The sequence below is a fragment of the Hoplias malabaricus genome, chromosome 2 (assembly GCF_029633855.1).
Source record: "Hoplias malabaricus isolate fHopMal1 chromosome 2, fHopMal1.hap1, whole genome shotgun sequence".
NCBI classification, from domain to species: domain Eukaryota; kingdom Metazoa; phylum Chordata; class Actinopteri; order Characiformes; family Erythrinidae; genus Hoplias; species Hoplias malabaricus.
The window spans coordinates 5,313,353-5,331,393 of record NC_089801.1 but is presented as its reverse complement, the minus strand read 5'-3'; the positions used below and the strand labels follow the sequence as shown (position 1 = coordinate 5,331,393).

The following is an 18,041-nucleotide window of genomic DNA, read 5'->3' as shown; positions in this document are numbered from 1 at the left end:
CAGCGTGTCCCACCCTCAAACACAAAGCCATTGGTCACCGGGCCGTATCTCCGCAGGTCAAGGAGGTTCCACTGACCGACGATTACAGGTGGAATGCCCCTGGCAATGACGAGCAGGCTGTTGCACAGATGCAGAGTAGCAGGACCACTCTCCAGTTTCGTCCCAGGAAGCACTGCGACATTAAAACTGTGAACTGAGGACAGAAAACAGACGTGAGGAAGATGTGAGAGACATTACACTGATCTCGAGTAAAGATTCACTTGAGAATTCTCCTTACATCAGAGCAGAGAAGCGACACACAGAGCCACGTCTGCGTAAACACTAACACAAACATAAATCTAACCAAAGCTCCAGTGCAGACACTCCCAGGCGTAATCAGGAACATCTGCGGTGTGCTAAGATTTTAAAATGGAAACCATCGTATATGTTTTCACATCACAGGAATGCACGCCTGGCCAGTTGCACATCGTCACTCTCCGAAGAAAAACATGTGTCTCCAAGATTATAGCTTTACAAGAAAAAGGACAAAACTCTCTTTATTTTCACTGGAAGTTAATGTAAAAATATTTTATTTAGAGCAATTCTGGGTGGATTACTTTGAGATTTTGTGTGGGTTTCTTTGTGACTCTGATCAGCGTAAATGAACAGGCGACAGCATGAACGCGAGAAGGCTATAATAGGTTTAGTTCAAGTGCTTGTGTGTACGTATTAAATATATATACATTTACATTAAATATGTGTCTCTGTCACAGCTCCTGTCTGCGTGGGTTTCCTCCGGGTGACTGTCTGTGAGGAGTGTGGTGTGTTCTCTCTGTGTCTGCGTGGGTTTCCTCCGGGTGACTGTCTGTGAGGAGTGTGGTGTGTTCTCTCTGTGTCTGCGTGGGTTTCCTCTGGGTGCTCCAGTTTCCTCCCACAGTCCCAAAACACACGTTGGTAGGTGGATTGGCGACTCAAAAGTGTCCGTAGGTGTGAGTGTGTGAGTGAATGTGTGTGTGTTGCCCTGTGAAGGACTGGCGCCCCCTCCAGGGTGTATTCCTGCCTTGCGCCCAATGATTCCAGGTAGGCTCTGGACCCACCGCGACCCTGAACTGGATAAGGGTTACAGACAATGAATGAATGAATGAATGAATGTTATAGTCTCCTGTTCGCTGTGTGTATTGTGTCTGGAACGGCGACCCCCTGTCAGAACACAAGCACAGAAACTGGTGAGAATCCGGTGGGTTTTTCCTCACCCAAAGTGTATTTTGCTCCTGGGAAATGTTGCTCCGGTTTGCGAGAGCACTGTTCGTTGCCTGACGTGGTTTTCCTCACACTAAACTATTTTCTCTGCTCACAAATTTTTAGCTATAGATCAGGCTTCTTCTCTTAAATAAAAACTCCTAAGTGTGGGATTTTCCCACCTGGATGTGCTCCGGACCCACCGCGTCCCTGAACCCAATCAGAGGTTAAAGGCAGTGAATGAATGAATGTGGGAAACTGAAAACGTTCCAGCTTTCCCATTGTTACACGCACTGCTCTAAGCCACTAATGGGTTAAGTGCAATACGATTATAGTTCAGCACTCGGGAGCGTTCATTTATTAATTATTTTAAACTCTTTTTACTCTTTCGCTGGAGGAGGTCATGCCCTAAGAATGTTGCAATAACAAGACAAAGATGTCATTACTTTAATGTGGTAAGAAAATGTTATTGTTCCAGTGAAGTGTTTCCCTGTGAATCTGAGTAAAGTGTATAAACATGTCGGACAGTAGTGAACATTTGATGGATTCCGTCTATGTTTTAGAAGAATGTCCTTTGGCACAGTGTGACAAAATGTTAATAATGTGATAATTATTTTTTTTCACCGTTTGAATGAACACAGAAACTCATGTGTAACTCCAGGTGTTTCGTTTGTAGCGCTGTCGCTAACGCAGTTAGCCGTCTCCTGAGTTTGGAGACATTTCCACTTTAAGTGATTAGAAACAGCAAAACTAAGTCAGTGTTACCCCCCTATGGAGGAAAAGTGCAATATACTCAATTCGGTTCATGCTTTTCAATGTTTTCAGTCTCTCTCTCTGTCTAAACCACCCCCCCCCCCCCACATGCCTCTGCCTTGAGCAGGGAGAGAGAGAGAGAGAGAGAGAGAGAGAGAGAGAGAGAGAGAGAGAGAGAGAGAGAGAGAGCGCAAGAGAATAAGAGAGAGAGAGAGAGAAAGAGAGTGAAAGAGAGAGAAAGAGTGTGTGACAGAGAGAGAGAGAGAGAATGTGTGAGATAAAAAGAGAGTGTGTGTGACAGAGAGAGTGAAAGAGAGAGAAAGAGAGTGTGTGACAGAAAGAGAGAGAGAGAGAGAGAGAGTGTGTGTGACAGAGAGAGTGAGGGAGAGAGAAAGAGAGATAGAGTGTGAGACAGAGAGAGTGAGAGAGAGAGAGTGAAAGAGAGAAAGAAAGTGTGTGACAGAGAGAGAGAGAGAGAGAGAGAGAGAGATAAAGAGAGAGTGTGTGTGACAGAGAGAGTGAGGGAGAGAGAAAGTGAGAGAAACAGAAAGAGAGATAGAGTGTGAGAGAGAGAGAGAGAAAGAGAGTGAAAGAGAGAGAGAGAGAGAGAGAAAGAGAGAGAGAGAGCCTAGCATACCAGACCAAGACAGTTTATTTTTCTACTCATTTACAGACAGACCGAGAACTAGCAAATGATGAGGAAACACTTTTTCATACGGCTCCAAGTGAACAACTGTGAGCGAAGTGTATGAGGCGGCTCTGAAGTCCGGTGTGAAACACGGATACTTCTCTCAGACCTTGTGCCCTCACATCTGGACGTTAACGACAGCAGTTTTCTCCTCTGCTTTCAATAAAGAAAACATCTGCACCGACGCTTTTCAAAACATCTTTCCTCCACACAGAACAACGACTGAGAAACAGACACAGAGCGGGTTACTGATGTCTGCGCTGCATATGTATCAGATGAAAGAGTGTCACTCCATGGCTTTAGGTTTGTGTGTGTGTGTGTGTGTGTGTGTGTTAGTGATTTGTAACTTGTTCTTGATTGTTTAATTATTCATCACAAGCCTGTTCTGTTCTGGATGACGTTACTGTGGGCTTCACTGCTGCCCGCACGTCCGCGGTCGTGTTGTTAGCGAGACCCAACGCAGTCTGTAACTCAGTGGCCTACGCAGGGTGAAGAGATTTACAGTGGGGGTGTGTGTGAAGGCACTGGAAGAATTTACACTCCACAGCATATGATATAACTCACCAGCTGCATTGTGAGTGGTGTACGGTGCGAGTCTAAAGTCAGGTAGATTGATGAAGGGCTGAGGGAATGTGGGCCTGGTTTGACCTGTCAGCACCGAGTTTGATACAGATTCATGAGGGGTCACAAATCAAAACAAAGAAGCAGGCGCACACACACACACACACACACACACACACACACACACACACACAGGGAAAGCAGCAGGTGACCTCAGGGCATGACTTGCCAGCGAGCTCTCAGCATGTAACCACACACACACACACACACACACACACACACCAGTGGCATAGTGTGCGGGCACAACGCAGCCTCTCCTGCTCTTGTGCTTTCATCACATCTACGTTGAGGAATGTGAGGAATGTGAGAGTTATTAATCGTTTATGAAATTATCTACTGTGATTTTTATGTAAAATATTGGATTCTTAAAGTCAGTCAGTTTTATTGTGTTGTGGGTGAATTAAACAGGACGTGGTGTTTACTGGGGACGCACTGATTTTAAATATTTGGGCAGATGCGAATAGCACCTTGAAGCAGCTGATTCCGATATTAATCACCGATACGTTTGTTTTTACTTAATTAAAGCGAATTCACATCGGATGGAAGCAAAACAACTCCTTTTTATCACCGTAATGGGACAAGCCTTTTCTTCGGGATCTGTACCTTTCCGTACTTTTTAATTTTATCCTTTAAGTTTATTAGTTAGATTTAATTTAGATGTTTATCAAAGGCTTATTGCTGGTTCCGCATTAATGGTTTCTAGAGGGGCGCTATTTAGTGCAGCACCGGGTTTGTTTTGGAGCGCGAGGGTGAGAGCGGCATGAAGCAGCTCAGAGCGAGGGAGTGAAGGAGGGAGGGAAGGAGGGAGGGAGCGAGGGAATGAGTGAGGGAGGGATGGAGCGAGGGAGGGAGCAAGGGAAGGAGGGAGGGAGTGAGGGAGCGAGGGAAGGAGCGAGGGAAGGAGGAAGGAAGGGAGGGAGCGAGGGAGGGAGGTGGGAAGGGAGGGAAGGAGGGAGGGAAGGATGGAGCGAGGGAGGGAGCAAGGGAAGGAGGGAGGAGTGAGGGAAGGAGCGAGGGAGGGAGCGAGGGAAGGAGGAAGGAAGGGAGGGAGCGAGGGAGGGAGGTAGGAAGGGAGGGAGCGAGGGAAGGAGGGAGGGAAGGAGGGAGGGAGCGACAGAGAGAGAGAGAGAGAGAGAGAGTGTTTGAGTGACTGTTTGTAATCATTTACCATCAAGTGTCAGTAATAAAGTCAGACGCTGAATGACTCTATATCTGTGTTCATGTGTTTGATGAGAAGGGCTCCTGCACTGTGGTGGTGGAGAGTATCTCCCTGTCGTTTAACCTGCCGCATGTGTGTTTACACCACTATCTGTGTGTGTGTGTGTGTGTGTTTGTGTGTGTGTGCTGAGCATCGCTGATATTTAAAGTTTGTTTTCACCACAATAAAATTTAATCCCAAAAAGTGTTGTCTGCAGAAACTGTGAAAAATGTCCACACGACAGACACAGCTGTGTATTTAAAGGAGTCAGTTCAGATGCGCAAAGGTATCAGTGTAAAATCGGCTACAATTTCAATACTGGACCGTTAACGGTAACTAAAGTTATCCACAAATCGTGAAATAATATATGGGCCTCTGATGTAGTGCATCCCAGTGTTTCAGCACCGACCTGCTGCTCTCAGCACCGCTGCAAATAAACAAAACCCTGTAGGAGGGACTGTGACTCCATTGGCTGCCACACTGAATGATGGACAGCTGGCTGCTGATTGGCCAATGAGAAACGAGTTCTCTGCACCACCCGCACTTGTGCGTAACAGTCAGAAAGGAGAGCATGACCGTGAATGTGCAGGCAAGTAGCTCTGGCTATGCCCTTGACACACACACACACACACACTTGTGTAAACACTGGTCACACTGGAACACTGGAAAGTGGCGGTCTGAAGAATGCACTTCAAACTGCCGCAACAAATGGAGCTTTTTCACTGCATGGTCCCTACTCTGCTGGTCTCTACCCTCTGTTTGGTTCCTGGTCCCACTCCCACAGCTCCCCCCTGAAATGTATCGGGTGTCGTCTGAACCCAATGGACAGGTGCAGGTGAAGACTATGTGGTAGACACAGAGTTTAACACTGAAGGTCCTTCTCACCTTCTCCAAGATAATAGCGCAGTCTGATGTCCCAGGCCAGCAGGGCTTCTTTACTGTCAAAGCCCAGCTGGACCGTCTGACTTAGACACAGGATGGTCAGCGTGAAGGCCACACCTTCTCCGCTCTGTCCAGCTTCCAGACCGCAGATGTGTTCCAAAACCACACTACTCCGCTCCTTCGCCCCACGCTCTTTGGACACCAGCAACACCAGACAGTCTGAAACACAGAGAGACAGAGAAAGAGAGGAGGAGGAGGCAGGAGGCAAGAGTGGGGTGAAGGGTATAGGTTTGTGCTCTGGGACAAATGGAGACAGGCGTCAAGTATCCCTATTGTTCACACTCCTAGGAAATGCAACTGAGAAAACAGGAGTACCCTTTAATTCCTTCGCCCTCCGCATCACATGTATGACCACGGACAGCTGGCACAACAGTTGAATCAACAGCGCGACCTGTACGCTCTCTCACAATCACACAGCCCCTGGAGGACACTCTCATAAACACCACAAGGGTCGTCCCTTTAGCAAATGGCTAACAAAGTGACGAGCAGGACAAACATTCTCCCATGGCTGGACACGGCACACTGCCAGACTCTCAGACATAATGAATCGCCTAGTTTTCTTCACTAAAGCATTGATACAAAATGAAAAATATAAAAATATCACAACTTCCTCTCAAGAAGAGTAGGGTTCTTGGAGAACCTTAGTTTGCTGCTAATGAGTAAATTTATCTTGGACAGTCTCCCGGAGGAAACCCACACAGACACAGGAAGAACACACCACACTCCTCACAGACAGTCACCCGGAGGAAACCCACGCAGACACAGGGAGAACACAACAAACTCCTCACAGACAGTCACCCGGAGGAAACCCACACAGACACAGGGAGAACACACCACACTCCTCACAGACAGTCACCCGGAGGAAACCCACACAGACACAGGGAGAACACACCACACTCCTCACAGACAGTCACCCAGAGGAAACCCACGCAGACACAGGGAGAACACACCACACTCCTCACAGACAGTCACCCGGAGGAAACCCACGCAGACACAGAGAGAACACACCACACTCCTCACAGACAGTCACCCGGAGGAAACCCACGCAGACTCAGGGAGAACACACCACACTCCTCACAGACAGTCACCCGGAGGAAACCCACGCAGACACAGGGAGAACACACCACACTCCTCACAGACAGTCACCCGGAGGAAACCCACGCAGACACAGAGAGAACACACCACACTATTCACAGACAGTCAAGCAATAGACGTAAAGTGATCATTTTATGTTATGGCTGGGTGTGAAAGCTGTCTCTTTAAATGTAATCCAACACACGGTCTAAACTGGGACGGCATAAGTTCTGAATGGGGAACCTGATAGTGGCAAATAACAAACTCAAATATAAAACTGCATCTACTCATTGAGGCACACTCCTACACAAATCACACAGAGGGCCGTTAAACCACAGACTTTAGGCTGTAAGGCGGGGATATAGAGAGTAACATGGAATAAAAAGCATGAAGACTTCTGAAGGAAACGTGCATATCAAATTCAACACGGTCAGTTGGGCTGTATCCCAAATTCATCTATAGCGCCTACATAGTGCGCAATATAGTGCGCGAAATAAGGCTTATACTCGTTACTAATGAACCTTTACTTAGAAAGGAAGTCATAAAATACAGGATATACTTATGTCACACATATAGCACTATGCTGTGAGCTTCAAATAGGGCCCTATATAGCTAAGTAAACACTAAACGAGTGCCCTAGGGATCCGTTTGGGTTTATGAAGCGTTACCTGCCACAGGTGAAGGCTTGCGGAGAACGACCCACCGACTTTTCCACTGCAAAAAGTAAGGATAGAGACAGGTAACAAAGTCTAAAGAACCCAAAAGTGTGCAAAGGAATCGAGTAAACAGTTTCGCAAAGTATTCAGTGGGACCTTTTTGCCGTCTCGCAGTTTAACGTGTCCCTCAGCGACCGCCGAATCCGTCATCTTCACTTCATCCTTCCACAACAGCTGCGGCTCACTTCTCCTCAAAAATAACCCGTCAGTAACGACCGTTATTCACCCGTATTCAGACAAGCCCGGCCCACGCTGCACTGTGATTGGCCGGAAGTTTATCCGCACAGGCCTTTGTCGAAAATCGAGCCAATCGAGGCGCGCTTGGAGGGATTCCAACAGCCAATCAAAACACTGGAAGGCGGGCGTTGCACGAAAACGGGTGGGAAGAGAAATAACAACAAAACAAAGTTGTCAAAGCTGCAATTGGATCGTTTTATCAGTAAGATACACGTTTAAAAAACACAATTTCAAATTACCTTCAAAAAATAATCTATTTTCAGAGTTACACATGAAGAAATTATTTCCAAGACAAAAGTTACAACCCTTTAAAAGTGTCTTAGCTGTAATTATACATCTTCAATGAGAGAGAACCATAGGGTGAGTACCTTGTGTTTGTGAGTGACAGGGTGAGTGTGTGAAACTGTTCACAAGTGTTTCACGGATGAAAAGGTTACAGAAATTGAAAGAATGAAGTCGTAGCTCACAATACTCCCTCTGATGCAGTGAAATACTTCATGGTATGGAAAGAAAACGCACCGTGATTCCCAACTCAATTGAACTTTTAATATAATTCATTTCATCATAAAAGATATTCTTCATTCACAGTTCATTTAAACAAGGGACACTGCGGTGGATGTGTCCACTCTGTCCACTCTATGACAGTCCTTTGCTTTGAGTCTGTGTGTGGCGTCCTATGATGCTGTTGATCCAGTCGACGTATTTGGAGACTTTGGTGTAGACGCCCGGCTTCCCTGTTCTTCCACATCCGTCGCCCCAGCTGATGATACCATACAGGAAACTCACCTCGTCTTTCACACATGCAAGAGGGCCCCCTGAGTCGCCCTGTTGGCACACACACAATCATACACACAGGGTCAACACCTCATGTGGGGTCACTAAATTTACAAATAGAGTCACGAGTTTAGTACAAGGCCTAAAAGTTACTTCATGTGCATTTAAGAGAGCCACAGGGAGGGGGCGCTGTCGGAGCTCACCGACTGATGATGTCACGCTCTGAAAACGAGTGGGGGATGAAAACACAAGCCCGGAGCGTGAGTTTAGCGCTGAGCTTGGGTTAAAAGAGAGAGGAATTAAGCTGAAAAAAGACAAAACACTTAGAAGACCCTTCACTTGTTCACAGCTATGAGGCTTTATCTCAAAATGTGTGATTTGAGCCTCAGTTCGGTGTAAAATCATCTGCTGTGGTGTGTGCTAAACCACAAGCGCCTGTTAGCACTAGCTGTGCTTTAAAACATGGTAAAACCGTCTTATTTCACTAATTTTAGAAAAGTGCTGAAATCTGCTCTCTCTCAGAAACAGGGTTTTTTTTTGTCAACACGTGCGTTCACTGTTGGGCTGTGCTGAGCTGAACTGCACAGAAGCGAAAACCCTTCACTCATGAGGCTCACGTAGCTCAACAGTGCACTCCCATCACCCCCTGGTAAAAATACTGTTCTACAATGCTGAGATGGTATGACTCATGTATGAAAAATGTGGATACCACCCATGTCTACTGCCCGCATACTTTTATACGTCCTTTAGATCGGCGTGGATGTTAAACAACACATCAGATAGAGGGCAGTTCAGACAACGACAGACCTGATGACTGTGGAGGAGGAGGTGATAGTGTAACATTACTTTACTACAGTAGAGAGCTTTAAATACTTCACATGTGGACAGACAAAAATAGTCTTGCAATATTGTTCTAACACTCATATCAATAAAGCTATTTGAATATGAATCTGAATATTTCCACTTATGCGGCGGCACAGTGGCGCAGCAAGTAGTGTTGCAGTCACAGAGCTCCAGGGACTTGGAGGTTGTGGGTTTGATTCCCGCTCCGGGTGACTGAGTTGGTGTGTTCTCTCTGTGTCTGTGTGGGTTTCCTCCGGGTGACTGTCTGTGAGGAGTTGGTGTGTTCTCTCTGTGTCTGCGTGGGTTTCCCCCGGGTGACTGTCTGTGAGGAGTTGGTGTGTTCTCTCTGTGTCTGCGTGGGTTTCTTCCGGGTGACTGTCTGTGAGGAGTGTGGTGTGTTCTCTCTGTGTCTGCGTGGGTTTCCTCCGGGTGACTGTCTGTGAGGAGTGTGTTGTGTTCTCTCAGTGTCTGTGTGGGTTTCCTCCGGGTGACTGTCTGTGAGGAGTGCGGTGTGTTCTCTCTGTGTCTGCGCGGGTTTCCTTCGGGTGACTGTCTGTGAGGAGTGCGGTGTGTTCTCTCTGTGTCTGCGCGGGTTTCCTTCGGGTGACTGTCTGTGAGGAGTTGGCGTGTTCTCTCTGTGTCTGTGTGGGTTTCCTCCGGGTGCTCCGGTTTCCTCCCACAGTCCAAAAACACACGTTGGTAGGTGGATTGGAGACTCAAAAGTGTCCGTAGGTGTGAGTGTGTGTGTGTGTGTGTGTGTGTATATGTGTGTGTGTGTGTGTGTGTGTGTGTATGTGTGTGTGTGTGTGTGTGTTGCCCTGTGAAGGACTGGCGCCCCCTCCAGGGTGTATTCCCGCCTTGCACCCAATGATTACAGGTGGGCTCTGGACCCACCGCATCCCTGAACTGGATAAGGGTTACAGATAATGAATGAATGAATGAATCATCGGCTGCACTGCCCCCCCCATGGTTTTCAGTGGTACTGCTCGGTCTGTATCCGTAAATTTTAGAGAACATGCACAAATATGGGAGAGTACACTCCATGAGTATCCTTATCCATATTTAACACTGAGCATAAATGAGCCTCTGGACCACTGCAGCACTCAGGAAAACCTAGGAGTTGTGAAACTTTCACAGTGTTCACTTGGGTTTTCTGTTCGTATACTTGGCAACCCCTGCTCTAGCATTTGTCCACCTCTCCGCATCCGTGTCAAACTTTCACTGGACAATAACTATGAGCCTGACAAAAAAGCAGGATGGAGATAAGGTTAAAAAGCACAGGATTGTAAAGAGATGTTCTCGCACCTGACAGGCGTCCACACAGGTGTCGCTTCCTGCACACAGCATCCCCGGCCTCAGTTCTGACCCGTACACATCTGGAGCAGCACACTTCTCATACGGGATGATCTTCACCATTCCTTCTCTCAGGTCAGAATAGGAATCTCCCTCTATAACACACACACACACACACAATTGAATCCTTACCTCACCATCCCACAGAGCAGATGTGATGTGGTGGTGGATCATTCTCAGCGCTGCAGTGACACTGACGTGGTGGTGGTGTGTTAGTGTGTGTTGTGTTGGTGTAGAGCGGATCAGACACAGCAGTGCTGCTGGAGTTTTTAAACCCTGTGTCCACTCTCTGTCCACTCTGTGAGACACTCCTCCCTCGTTGGTCCACCTTGTAGATGTAAAGTCAGAGACAGTAGCTCATCTGTTGCTGCACAGTGTGTGTCGCTCGTCCTCTAGTCCTTCATCGGTGACACAGGACGCTGTCGGCTGGATGTTTTCGGTCGGTGGACTGTTCTCAGTCCAGACACTGAGGGGTTTAAAAACTCCAGCAGCACTGCTGTGTCTGATCCACTCTACACCAGCACAACACACACTAACACACCACCACCACGTCAGTGTCACTGCAGCACTGAGAATGATCCACCACCACATCACACCTGCTCTGTGGGGGTCCTGAGCGCTGAGGAACAGGGGGAAAGGGGGGTGATAAAGTATGCAGAGCAACAGATGGACTACAGTCTGTAACAGTAGAAACGCACAGTGCAACTATAACATGCCCATGTTTATACTCGTACACTTTAGAGTGGGCAGACATTCCACAAATTCTTTTCTGATCTCCATGGATACAAGGAAACCTCATTCCTCCTGTACTCCTGGGTCCTGACACGATCTAATGAATTACTGAGTGATTACCAAGAAACAAACGAAACAATGCCACCTTGGAATACAATGAATATGTGTGTGTGTGTGTGTGTGTGTGTTTGAACACGTTTTTTGTGTTGACTCACTCTCCTCCATGTGTCCCCAGCCTGTGATGGTGCAGCACGTGTAGTCAGGGAACGTTGTGAACCTGTCTGGCAGACAGATGGGCCGAATGAACTGAGTTTTGCGAGCGCAGCGGCCATCCACCTTCTTCAGCTTAACCAGTGCTGCCAAAGCATGCACACACACACACACACACATAGATTTTTATTATTCCACCTAATCTTTGGAGCCACTGCTGCTACAGTTTGATATACACCATCCCGACTCTGACAGGTACATCCTGATCTGGAACAGTGTGCTTCTATATATTCACTCATTTATTCATTGTCTGTAACCCTTATCCAGTTCAGGGCGGCAGTGGGTTCAGAGTTGGGAACACACCCGGGAGGGTCTCCAATCCACCTACCAACGTGTGTTTTTGGAGCGTGGCAGTAAACCGGGGCACCCAGAGGAAACCGACGCAGACACAGAAAGAACACACCACACTCCTCACAGACAGTCAACCGGAGGAAACCGACGCAGACACAGAGAGAACACACCACACTCCTCACAGACAGTCACCCGGAGGAAACCTACGCAGACACAGAGAGAAGACACCACACTCCTCACAGACAGTCACCCGGAGGAAACCCACGCAGACACAGAGAGAACACACCACACTCCTCACAGACAGTCACCCGGAGGAAACCCACGCAGACACAGAGAGAACACACCACACTCCTCACAGACAGTCACCCGGAGGAAACCCACGCAGACACAGAGAGAACACACCACACTCCTCACAGACAGTCACCCGGAGGAAACCCACGTAAACACTGGGAGAACACACCACACTCCTCACAGACAGTCTCCCGGAGGAAACCCACGCAGACACAGGGAGAACACACCACACTCCTCACAGACAGTCACCCGGAGGAAACCCACGCAAACACCGGGAGAAGACACCACATTCCTCACAGACAGTCTCCCGGAGGAAACCCACGCAGACACAGGGAGAACACACCACACTCCTCACAGACAGTCACCCGGAGGAAACCCACGCAGACACAGGGAGATCACACCACACTCCTCACAGACAGTCACCCGGAGGAAACCCACGCAGACACAGGGAGAACACACCACACTCCTCACAGACAGTCACCCGGAGGAAACCCACGCAGACACAGGGAGATCACACCACACTCCTCACAGACAGTCACCCGGAGGAAACCCACGCAGACACAGGGAGATCACACCACACTCCTCACAGACAGTCACCCGGAGGAAACCCACGCAGACACAGGGAGAACACACCACACTCCTCACAGACAGTCACCCGGAGGAAACCCACGCAGACACAGGGAGATCACACCACACTCCTCACAGACTTGTGCTGAGGCTTTTGACTGATGAGTAAGACAAAGTAAGAGGAATATTCTGTAAGATGTGAGTTTTAACAGCGTAGATAGATGTGGGTTCACTATTCGGCAAACAACAAGTCACTGTTGCCCTTTCCATGTGCTTTATAAATGATTATTAATGCAATGTACGGGGCTGTTTTTTCAGTACAGTGTCCCCCTAACTGCACTCAGTCATTGGGATCCACACAGACCACAGGGACAGCGCCCCCCAAAGGAAAGGTTTAGGGATGTGGCCTCCTTTTCAGCTCCTTTTCCTCTGCTCGTGGACGTCCAGGCGGTTTCAGCTTCTCTGTTTGTTCATGTCTCGTAAGGAATGAATCTCTCAAGCTGTGGAAAACACACTTCGTCAGCTTAGCCCCAACACTATTATGAATAAACCATTAGGCCGCAGCCAGACACTGTTATGATGAACGGAGTCCGCCTTCCACACACACAGCAGCAGCGGGGTGAAAAAGGAAAGGGAAAAGGAGCCAGAGGTTTGAATCATCAAGTCCTCCTTGTTTCTCCACTCACTGTCCATTCTCTCAGGTCCTGACCTGTGCATCTACATGGAGCTGATGAAATCATTTCTGTAGCATTCAGAAACTTTAAGTGAAGCATGTGTTTCCTCCAGGTCCTGTTTTATTGCAGATAAAAGGAAGTGCACTCGGGACTGTACTCACCGATGTCGTGCACCGTGGGGTTGTAGAGGACATAGTTGTGGTAGAGCACGTACTTTACGATACCAAACGTCTGAGTGTCAGGACTGGTTTTGTTGTAATAATGCTGACCGAGGACTACGCGCACTGTGGCGTACCGTGGGCTGAGAGAGAGAAAAGAATGAGAGAGAAAGGATTATTAAAGTTATTCATTCATTCATTGTCTGTGACCCTTATCCAGTTCAGGGCAGCGGTGGATCCGGAGCCTTCCCGGAATCACTGGGTGCAAAGCCGGAACACACCCTGGAGGGGGCGCCAGTCCTTCACAGGGCGACACACACTCACACATTCACACACACACCAATCCACCTACCAACGTGTGTTTTTGTTATTAAAGTTTGTAAGATATTTTAAATACTTTGATATAAAATAAAGGACTGGCGCCCCCTCCAGGTGTATTCCTGCCTTGCACCCAGTGATTCCAGATCTGCTCTGGACCCACCGCAACCCTGAACAGGATAAGAGTTACAGACAATGGATGATATAAAATACATGACTCTGGATTGGAAAGAACTGATAAACCTCTGACGTTTCACACACACACACACACACACACACACACACACACACACACACACACACACACACAAAGTCCATACTTGCTTAAGAAGCAGTGAGCAGCAGAGACGACCCAGCAGGAGGAGATTAGGCTCCCGGCACAGAAATTATCTCCGATGTACAGTGCGGCCATCCAGGGGTGAGCACCAGGCATAGAGGTCGTCCCTCCCAGGATCCGGCCGCGAGAGACACGCTTTGCATGTTTTCTCCCACACCTCAGAGTCCGACCCAGGGGTGAAGAGACAGAGGGGCACGGAGATTGAAGAGATACACCAGGAAATATACGACTCGCTACAGAGTAAAAACAGACAAAATTCGCAATCATTCAGTTCAGTTACAGTACGTTTCTGTGCATCTTTTCACCATAACGTCAGTACAAGGTATTTAAAGGTGCCATACCCCTCTCCTCCACAGGGGAACACAGTGCTGTTTCTTAATGAAGCCCCCACAGCAGTGTTCTCCCCCTGTGTAAACAGCACCTGTTCCTTTAAATGATAATGAGCCGCTCGCTGTTCACCCCGACCCCGAGCGCACAGCAGTGAGGAGCGAGGAGCAGAAGCTCTGGTTTTTAGCCGTTTTCACTCTGTTCTCTTTCTTCTCCGTTTTTACTCAGTGCTCTTATTTCTCTGCACTTTTCGTGTCTGTTATGTTGAGTTTAACCTCGTCTTTGCGCTCTCACATAGACACGGGTCCAGCGCTGTGATTGGACAGACTCGGACGAGGGGGCGGGGCCATTCTAAAGTCTCTGCAGTTGGCTTCAGAAGCAGAATCAGAACGACTCGTTTTATCCCGTGATTTCTGACTCAGGCAGCAGGGTGGGGGATGGGGAGGGGTCTTGTTTCACAGTGTGTGGGTTGGTGGACTCCAACTGATACAATAACACATTAACAAACGCTAGATTGTAATGTAACACATATTCACTCATTCATCATATATCATCTACATATACCATAACTAATATTCACTGGTGTATTTATTACATATACCTTCATATATTTATTGTTTGTGTCTAATATATGGTACTTCTATGTATACAACATACACGCGCCTCTATTGTTTGGCAGGTGGCGAATAAGTGAATTGTTCTAGATCAAAGTTATGAGACTCAACTCATCTTTCATCCAGATTGATTCTGACGTATTGATCTATGGTGTGTTGACTTTTACGACCGTGCACCGACGGCAGAGGCAACACCCCAGCACTTTTAACCCTGCGCTGACTGAAGCGATTCCAGTTTAAACATCAGAAAGGGTTAGCGCTGAAGGCTGGGAACAGGGCTGTGCTCTCGGGCAGCTTGCTGGAACATGTTTTTCCTGTATGGCCCTTGAGGATTAATTCTGTAGAATCTGCTTCTGAAGTTTGTGCTCGTGCTCTGGGAACAGTATTCAAGCATTTCTCGAACATATCTCTTTTCTTTTCTTTGACGGAGCCACTCACGACTCTGAGGTGATGTGGCCGCAGGGTAAAGACTGCACTGTTTATTTAACGCAGGTCTGAATTTATGTGAATTTACAATGAACTAAATGCAGGTCATGTAATGTGGAATCGTTAGAGAAAACACAGTCGAAGGGGGATTTCTGCTATTAGTCTCCTATTAGTACTTAACTGAATAATACTCTTTCTGTCGTATTGTCATCCAGCTGTTCACCCCGACCCCGAGCGCACAGCAGTGTTCTCCCCCTGTGTAAACAGCCCTGTTCAGAACGCCCGCTTTCAGCACCTGTTCCTTTAAATGATAACGAGCCGCTCGCTGTTCACCCCGACCCCGAGGAGCGAGGAGCAGAAGCTCTGGTTTCTCTCTGATATTTTCTCGTCTGTTTTTACTCAGTGCTCTTATTTCTCCGCGCTCGTTGTGTCTGTTTTGCTGAGTTTAACCTCATCTTTGCGCTCTCACATAAACGCGGGTCCAGCGCTGTGATTGGACAGACTCAGAAGAGGGGGCGGGGCCAATTCTAAAGTCTCTGCACTTGACGTCAGAAGCGGAGCAGAATCAGAGCGACTCGTTTAATCCTGTGTTTTCGGACTCAGGCAGCGCACAGAAAACTGACTGAGGTCTTGTTTCACAGTGTGTGCGTTGGTGGGCTCCAGATACGTAAAATAATGTGCTTTTTTGTATTACGTCCCTTTTTAACAATGAATTAAAAATGACAGACACATTCATGAATTGTCAAAAAATCATCACACCTGCTCCCTGAAGACTTCACTGGTATTAATCCTGACCCTGGGTCAAAAGGCTTTCACTCACTTGGTCCCCTGGGACAACGTGGCACATTGCAATACTCCCAGGAAATGGTTCTGTCAGTCAAAGTGTAGCACCACGGCTGCGAGTCACGATCAGGGTTCCTGCGGGTCCAACACAACAAATCAGACACCTTCACAAAGCAAAGCTATAAATACTTCTATAAATGTGCTTGTTATTTCTCCAGTATTTAATTCAGTGTCAGGGGGCCGTGTCCTTATCAGCTCACATCTGCGTATCGATGTGAAAACAAGCATGAATGTGGTGTAGTGTTGTGTTAAGGTTGTGTTAGCTTCCCTGCTGCGTTATGCTCTCTACACAGTAGCAGAAACTACTTTTTGGGGGTGGACCAAATGGTTTCAACAAGCACTGTATGTTGCATTAATGTTGTGTGCTGTTAGACCCTGTAAGTGTTATTACATGCTGGCGCTACATACACACAGTGTGAAGCATTAGCGCAGCTTGGAATGGTACATTAGCTTTGTATATGGCATGAGAAAACGGAGTAACGCTTGTATTAGCACTGTATGTGCTATCAGTGTGCATTGTGATCGTTGCATTAGCACTGTTTGTAGAACTAATAGAGCAAGACTGTTATTTTAAAACTACTTTTGAAGTTATTATATAGCAGTGGGGTGGGGAACTCCTACCCTGGAGGGAATGTTTTCTTGTTAAAACACATCTGATACAACTCAACTGCTAATTCCCAGATAGCATGCAGATGTGGGCCACTTCTGGCAAAGACGCAGCACTGCACTAGAACCGAATTAAAAATGCTCATTCCGCCACGTCATAAAAAGGATCTGACCCCGGTCTGTTAAAGGTAAGGCCACAATAAAAAGTGACCATAAAGTGACCTCTGGTGACTTGTCGCTCTGATCTGGAGTGTACACGGCCCTCAGGAAGAAAGTGAGAGTGGTCTGCTTAAGTGCTATCATTCCATGAGGCAAATGGGCCATGAAAAGTGGGATGTGGGCCATAATTTGGGAATAATTTGCTTTCCGGGTTGCCAGGTTTATGGTGCTTTTTCACTCCATACAATGTATCGGGTGTCGCCTCTAACGGAAACGGTGGGCTTTGGAAACCACAACAACGGCGTCGGTAATGTTAAGCGGTGTTTACTCATGGTGTATTGGCGTGTTGTTGTTGTTTGGGACTGAACACAGCTCCGTCATCAGTTCAGACAGATCAGTAGAGTTTGTTCCTTCCTTGTTGCAGCGTCCAGCTCTCGCTGGATTCTTTCGTCGGCCACCGATCCAAGGAGCGTTTGAACCTCTTCAAAAGACCACGGCGTAATTTTACGAGCTGCCGTTGTGAGTCGGATAAAAACAAACGTGATCTCTGCTGCAGCTGGAGATTTTACAGATGGAGAGTTGGTGCTGGTCGTCTGCGTTGCGTGGCGTAGAGTGACGACTCTCTCTGGACGATCAGCGCTCTGCAAGGTTTACACGCCACGGTTTAGTCCCTACTCGACTCGCTCTGAACCATGAGAGAACAGCCACTAAACAAGAACCCGCTTCCAGAACCAGGACCTGATTCACCTGGTGGAAAAGTGAAATAGCCGAGGAGTGGAGTCGTGTCCATGCAGTTGACATTAGTTTCTGTGTCAGTGCAGAGAAATCAAGTCTGAGCGGGACTACAGCCTTCAGCTCAATTGTGGCATTAATTGTGGATGTTGAATTGTGGCCCGTGAGGCATTAGCTTTGTGTGAAACTGCTTTACAGACTCGGGGGTCTAACCTGCAGAAAGAGTGATCACCCACTCCAGACAGAGAAGTGCTGTAGACCGTGTCCACTGTCAGCTCA

The 18,041-nt window shown here is 47.7% G+C and overlaps 2 protein-coding genes across 5 annotated transcripts in view; both read right to left on the bottom strand.

Moving 5' to 3' along the window:
• LOC136673840 (protein Dok-7-like) overlaps positions 1–7,398 on the bottom strand; it is a 9,377-nt gene extending 1,979 nt beyond the window's left edge. The window contains exons 1-4 of the mRNA XM_066649590.1: positions 7,307–7,398; positions 7,163–7,208; positions 5,364–5,579; positions 5–193 (exon numbers count right to left, since the gene is read on the bottom strand). Coding sequence (XP_066505687.1) covers positions 5–193; positions 5,364–5,579; positions 7,163–7,208; positions 7,307–7,360 — 505 coding nt within the window. The 5' untranslated portion in view covers positions 7,361–7,398. The remainder of the gene's footprint in view (positions 1–4; positions 194–5,363; positions 5,580–7,162; positions 7,209–7,306) is intronic.
• A 293-nt stretch (positions 7,399–7,691) lies between these two features.
• LOC136686934 (hepatocyte growth factor activator) overlaps positions 7,692–18,041 on the bottom strand; it is a 49,489-nt gene continuing 39,139 nt past the window's right edge. For all 4 annotated transcript variants that reach the window (XM_066661037.1, XM_066661034.1, XM_066661035.1 and 1 more), the window contains 7 exons: positions 17,976–18,041; positions 16,243–16,340; positions 14,039–14,288; positions 13,404–13,543; positions 11,365–11,505; positions 10,370–10,512; positions 7,692–8,272 (listed from right to left, as the gene is read on the bottom strand). The exon at positions 17,976–18,041 is cut by the window's right edge and continues 109 nt beyond it. In XM_066661037.1, coding sequence (XP_066517134.1) covers positions 8,084–8,272; positions 10,370–10,512; positions 11,365–11,505; positions 13,404–13,543; positions 14,039–14,288; positions 16,243–16,340; positions 17,976–18,041 — 1,027 coding nt within the window. In that variant the 3' untranslated portion in view covers positions 7,692–8,083. The remainder of the gene's footprint in view (positions 8,273–10,369; positions 10,513–11,364; positions 11,506–13,403; positions 13,544–14,038; positions 14,289–16,242; positions 16,341–17,975) is intronic.